Genomic DNA, 6,474 nt, shown 5'->3' on the forward strand with positions numbered 1-6,474 from the left:
CGGGCATATCCCTTAAGCTCGGCCGGATCCCTAGTCTACCGTGTAGGTGACCTCGGCACCTCCACCTCAGCTGCACGCGGATGAGGCAAGTCACCTGACATCATCCGGGATCAGTGCTTTATCTGAAAAGCACTGTCGCACTTAATGACTACTGCAAAGGACTCCTCGTCACCCTGTCCAGGCGGCTACAGTGTCAGAGTTAGGCCCCCTGACAGGGAACAGAGCCGTAATGGCAGGGCATGGGTCCCACCGACATAAGACCTCCGTCCTGCCCTCCACTCTCGCTCTATAAATACCCCACACACTCCAACAAGTAAGCATATACTGTTCATTTGCTCATACTCTAGCATATTTCTCGTTCTCATACTAACTTGATCGTCGGAGTGATCCCAGGGGAGAAGCCCCGCCATTCACTTCGGACAAGGAGGTTGACTTCGGATCCAGGAGTTCACCTCACCTCATCTCAGAGAGGACTGATTCAGGTCGGTTCAGCTACCAACCAAAAATCGCCTCTTCAATTGGCGCCGTCTGCGGGAACGAGATTACTGCTAAAATGAGATCCACGCGCTCCAGAAGCGGAAGAGTTCCCTCAACTGGGGCTGGGCAGACATCCGGAGCCCAGCAAGATCGTATCTCTGAGGAACATGGGTCCCAAAGGACCCAGCCCAACAATGAGGAGGCCATCGCCAAGATGGCCGAGTTTGTCACGGACAACCCCAACATCTTTGAGGAACTAGGAAGGTACCTCAAGAGGCAGGGAAAAGAAAAAGCCGAGTCTTCCAAGAGGAGACCGACGAAGTCCCCTGAAGTGCCCTCAGGCGAGGACTCCGAAGATGGGCGTCTATCTCGGAGCACCTCCAGGCGAGCCTCATCCAAGGCAACCTCCAAGATTGCCTCCATCTCCCGAGCGTTTTCTCGGGGACTACTGGGAAAACGAGCCGAGGACCCACCTCGGCGTCCCGGAGGCCTAGCTTCTGATTACATGAGGGCTCCGCCCTTCACTGATGACATCAACGGGGAAATGGTGCCCCCGAACTTTAAGCTTCCAAATTTGCACACCTATGACGGCCGAGGTGACCCCGAGGATCACCTCCGCGCCTTCATCTCCGCATTCCGACTCTACTGCGTCCCCGACGCCGTGATCTGTCGGGCTTTCCCCATCTTCCTGCACGGGACCGCCCGGAAGTGGTTCTGGAGTTTAGAACCGGGGAGCATTTCCTCCCTGGATGAGCTGATAGACCGGTTCATCCACCGCTTTGTGTCGTCTCGACCAATAACAAAGACTTCAGCTTACCTCTTGAACCTGCAACAGGGTCAGGGCGAGTCACTTCGCTCGTACGCCCAAAGGTTCAACGAGGAGAATGTACAGATACCTGACCAGAACGAGCAGGTAACTATTGCTGCCTTCACCAACGGGTTAGTAGCAGGGATCTTTAACACCGAAATCCATCGGCAGTACCCCCGTACACTCCGGGAGCTCTGGGAAAGAGTGGACCAGGGAATCCGAAGTGAAGATGTAAATCGCATGAAGCGAGAAGCCCAAGCATCTCGTACGGGGCAAGATCCCCGGAGGAGGAAAGACACTGGCCGAGGTGAACCAGGCCCAAGTGGCACTTCAAACCAACCCCGAGACCGCCGAAGTGTCTTCGACCGGATCGTGAAAGGCAGATCGTCCACCTCGGACGCCGAGCTGACGCCCCTCAATTCGAGCCGGACCCACGTCCTGGCTGTGATGAGGCAGAATCACCTCGGCCGCAACCCTCCCGAAATTCCGGGGAGGAGAGATAAGAGGAACTCGAACCTCTACTGTGCCTACCACCGTGATGTAGGGCACGAGACTGAAGACTGCAATGACCTGAAGCGGGAAATCGAAAATTTGATCCGGCAAGGATACCTGAAGCAATTCGTCCGCAAGGATGGAGGCTTCAACCGAAGCGTCTCCCACCGGGAGAACCGGGGCCCTCGCCGCGACGACCGACGGGACACGAACATGCATTGCCGAGGTCCCGAAGACCGTAGGGAGGACAAGCAGCCCCCACGCGATGGCTCACCGGGCTACGGCCCCAACATCGCCGGGGTGATCAACACCATCGCGGGAGGACCAACGGGAGGAGACAGCCAGAACTCCCGGAAGCGGACCTACCGCCAGGCCGAGATGGAGGTGGCCGAGCCGAGCTCTCGGCTGTCCGAGGTCATCACCTACGGTCCCGCTGACCCCGTTCCTGCGGCCTCCAGCAATCATGAAGCTCTTGTGATTGAAGTCCTCACCAACAACTACGTAGTCAAAAAGGTCTACGTAGACCCCGGAAGCTCGGTAGACGTCTTGTACTACCGGACTTTCGAAAGTTTGAAACTGACCAGGGAGCAACTCACTCCTGTCAGGACTCCCCTCGTGGGATTCGGGGGACACGTCGTCCACCCGGAAGGCATGTTGACCCTGGTGGTAACAATCGGGCGTCATCCACGCTGCCGAACTGTGCCTGTCAGTTTTGCGGTGGTCAAAGCAGACTCCCCCTACAATATGCTGATAGGCCGGCCCACGCTCAATGCCTTGAGAGCCGTATACTCCACCTACCACCTGAGCTTTAAATTCCCAACATCTGCGGGGGTGGCCGAGGTAAGCAGCGATGTGGGCGCCGCCCGGGAGTGCTACCTCGCCACCATTCAAGCAGCAGTCACCCCCCGGCCCTCACCGAGGTCAGAAGAAAAGAGGCCAGCGGTCCTCTCCATAGACTGCATCGACCCTCAGAAGGCAGAAGAGCCCAACAGGCTGGAGCCCGGGGATGAAGTGGAACTGGTGGTAGTGGATGAAGCGAAACCTGACCAAGTGGTCCAGGTAGGGGCGGGACTCCCCCCACCCCTGAAAGAAGAAATGATCTCCCTGATCAAAGACCACCGAGACGTCTTCGCGTGGTCCGCGGATGAAGTGGTCGGAGTGCCACCCGAGCTCATGACTCACCAACTCAACGTTGACCCGCAGGCCCGACCTGTGCGACAGAAACGAAGGCACTTCGGCCCCGAACGTAGCCAAGCCATATCGGATGAGGTCGACAAGTTCTTGCCGGCCAAGATGATCCACGAGGTCCAATATCCCACCTGGCTGTCCAATCCAGTCATGGTAAAAAAGGACACCGGGGGATGGAGAATGTGTGTCGACTTCACCGACCTCAACAAGGCCTGCCCCAAAGATTGCTATCCTCTGCCAAGGATAGACGCCCTCGTCGACGCGGCGATGGGGTATGAAATCCTCTGCTTCCTAGATGCCTTCAAAGGGTATCATCAAATAGGAATGAGTGAGGAGGACCAAGAGAAAACGGCGTTCTACACCGAACGAGGTACTTATTGTTACACTACCATGCCCTTCGGGCTAAAGAACGCCGGGGCGACCTACCAAAGGCTGATCAACCGACTCTTCCAGAATCAGATCGGCCGCAATGTGGAGGCCTATGTGGATGACATCCTCGTTAAAAGCCTCACCACTTCATCCTTTCTGTCAGACGTGAGGGAAGTCTTTGGTGTCCTGCGAGACTCGAGGATGAAGCTGAATCCCAAGAAGTGCGTCTTCGGCGTCACCTCGGGAAAATTCTTGGGGTATCTGGTTTCCCACCGGGGAATCGAGGCCAACCCCGACAAGGTGAAAGCCATTCATGACATGTCTCCACCCCGGAACATCCGAGAAGTCCAACGGCTGAATGGACGCCTGGCCGCGCTGAATCGCTTCCTGTCCCAATCAGCTGAGAAAGCTCTGCCTTTCTTTAAGGTGCTGAAAAATGCTGACCAGTTCGCCTGGACTGAGGAGTGTCAGGCTGCTTTCGACCAGCTGAAGCAGTACTTGCATCACCTACCAACTCTCGCTTCACCTCGGCCCGAGGAGAAGCTCTACCTCTACCTCTCCGCAGCCGACGAGGCTGTCAGCGCTGTGCTCATCCGAGATGAGGGCACCCAAGTGCCGGTCTACTACGTCAGCCGAGCCCTCCGCGGGCCGGAGACCCGATACACGCAAGTGGAAAAACTTGTGCTGGGGCTCGTCCACGCAGCTCGGCGGTTGAAACCCTACTTCTTAGCCCATCCCATCTCGGTCAGGACCGACCAGCCCATTCGGCAAATATTGGTGCGACCCGAAGCTTCTGGTCGCCTCACCAAGTGGGCTGTCGAATTGGGAGAATATGACTTGTCCTACGAGCCACGCACCGCCATAAAAGCTCAAGCTTTAGCTGACTTCCTTGCTGAGCTCACCTTCACGGAAGGTCCGGAGTCCACTTCAGCCTTACCCGAGGTGTCCACCTCATCCCTGTGGACATTGTATGTCGATGGATCCTCTAATGGAGACGGCTGCGGAGCCGGACTGCTCCTGGAAGGACCTCAGGGGGAGGTTTGCTCTTACGCCCTCCGCTTTGACTTCCCGGCCACCAACAATGAAGCCGAGTACGAGGCTCTAATCGCTGGACTCCAGCTAGCCCGCAAGCTCGGCGCCCAGCAAATCCACGTCCGCAGTGACTCCCAGCTCGTGGTACGCCAAGTTATTGGTGAGTACGAGGCCAAGGATGAGACCATGCAACGGTACCTCTCCAAAGTTCACCAACTCACCGCGTACTTCAAGTCATTCGAAATCCAAAGGATCCCTCGGTCCCAGAATAAGCGAGCCGACGCCTTATCCCGGCTGGCTTCCACTTCATTCTCTGACCTCAGCAAAACCGTCTTGGTGGAGGTCCTGAGTGAACCAGGGTACGTGGAAGAGGTGGCCTGCCCCGTGCACTCTGAAGAAACTTGGATGACCCCGTTCATCCTTTTCTTGGGTCAAGGAGTCCTTCCCGAAGACCGAGCTGAAGCAAGGAAGATACAACGCAAAGCCGCTCGGTATGCACTCCGCGATGGAGAACTATATAAGCGCTCCTACCTCGGCCCATGGTTGAGGTGTGTCACCCCCGAGGCAGGACGCGAGGTCCCCCACGAGATCCACGAGGGCCTATGTGGGGCTCACATCGGCCACAGGATGCTAGCTAAGAAAGCTATGCTCCTGGGATATTTCTGGCCATCACTTCGGCAAGACTCCCAGGACCTCGTTCTCGGCTGCCCTTCCTGCCAAGTCCACGCACCCGAGCACCACCAGCCTTCAAACTTCATGGTCCCCATCACTTCACCCTGGCCGTTTGAGCAATGGGGGACAGACATCATAGGTCCCTTCCCCAAAGCCGTCGGGGGTTATACATTCTTAGTAACCGCTGTGGATTACTTCACCAAGTGGGTCGAGGCCGAGCCACTTCGGACCATCTCAGGGCTGGCCATTCAAAAATTCTTTTGGAAGTGCATTATCTGCCGCTTCGGCATACCTCGGGTCATCATCTCGGACAATGGGAGACAGTTTGCCGAGAACCCGTTCAAGACTTGGTGCGAGAACCTCGGCATCAAACAACACTTCACTTCGGTAGGCCACCCCCAGGCCAATGGTCAAGCAGAAAACTTCAACCGGACTCTTCTACATGGTCTCAGGACCCGACTACACCGAGCTGGGTCATCTTGGGTGGAGGAACTCCCCAGTGTCCTGTGGTCGTATCGGACCACGCCGAGGTCAGCGACGCGAGAGACCCCATTCTCCCTGACCTACGGCGCCGAGGCGGTCATCCCGGCTGAGATCCTTACCCCCAGCCCTCGGCTGGCAGCCTATGCCGCCGAGGTGAACGACGAAGAGAGGCAGCTGGACCTCGACCTCGTCGAAGAACGAAGGAATCTCGCCTCAGCCCGGATAGCTTCTTACAAGAACACACTGGCACACTACTACAATGCCCGCGTGAGACATCGTAGATTCCAACCTGGAGACTTGGTTCTTAGAAAAAACTCAGTCAGCCGAGCTGAACCGCAAGGGAAATTATGCCCGAAATGGGAAGGCCCTTACCGAGTTGTGGAATCTGACGCTAAGGGGTATTGTAAACTGAGTTACCGAGATGGCTCATTAGTGCCGAGGTCTTGGCACGCCGAGAACCTCAGATTGTATTACGCCTGAGTTTTTAATCAAGTAATGACTTCAGTTATTATGTTATTCTTCAATATCGTTGTTACGCTATTAAAAAATAAGGGGGACAAGCAAGGGATGAAGTCAAAGCAAGAAATTAAAGCACTGAGACGAGAAGAAATATGCTTTCATTCAATAAGAAAGAGCGTTACAAAAGTACAAGGCCGAGGTCCGAATGCTACTAAGCACTCTCCACCTCGGCCACTCCCTTAAAGCCGCAAGCCTAGACCCCCGTCTCGGCTCCATCCCCGGTCTTGGCTCCTTCCTGGGCATCCTTCTCTTCGGCCTCCTTGGGGTGAACTTCATCTCCATGCTCTTTGCCGACGTCCCCTCCGGCTTCGTCTCCCTCAGCGTCCTCTCCTCCAGGTTCTTCCACTTCCACGTCCTCGAACACTTCGTCGAGTTCGGACAGCCACTTGTTGAACTCGACCTGGACTTCGGCCAAATTCCTTCCTGCCTGAATG

At 56.1% G+C, this 6,474-nt stretch overlaps 1 protein-coding gene across 1 annotated transcript; it reads left to right on the forward strand.

Moving 5' to 3' along the window:
- Positions 1 to 553: 553 nt before the first annotated feature.
- LOC113752072 lies at positions 554 to 6,001 on the forward strand. The gene has a single exon (XM_027296212.1). It carries the CDS (start codon positions 554 to 556, stop codon positions 5,999 to 6,001), a length of 5,448 nt encoding a protein of 1,815 aa, XP_027152013.1.
- Positions 6,002 to 6,474: the final 473 nt, after the last annotated feature.

This window comes from Coffea eugenioides, chromosome 11, assembly GCF_003713205.1.
Source record: "Coffea eugenioides isolate CCC68of chromosome 11, Ceug_1.0, whole genome shotgun sequence".
Taxonomy (NCBI): domain Eukaryota; kingdom Viridiplantae; phylum Streptophyta; class Magnoliopsida; order Gentianales; family Rubiaceae; genus Coffea; species Coffea eugenioides.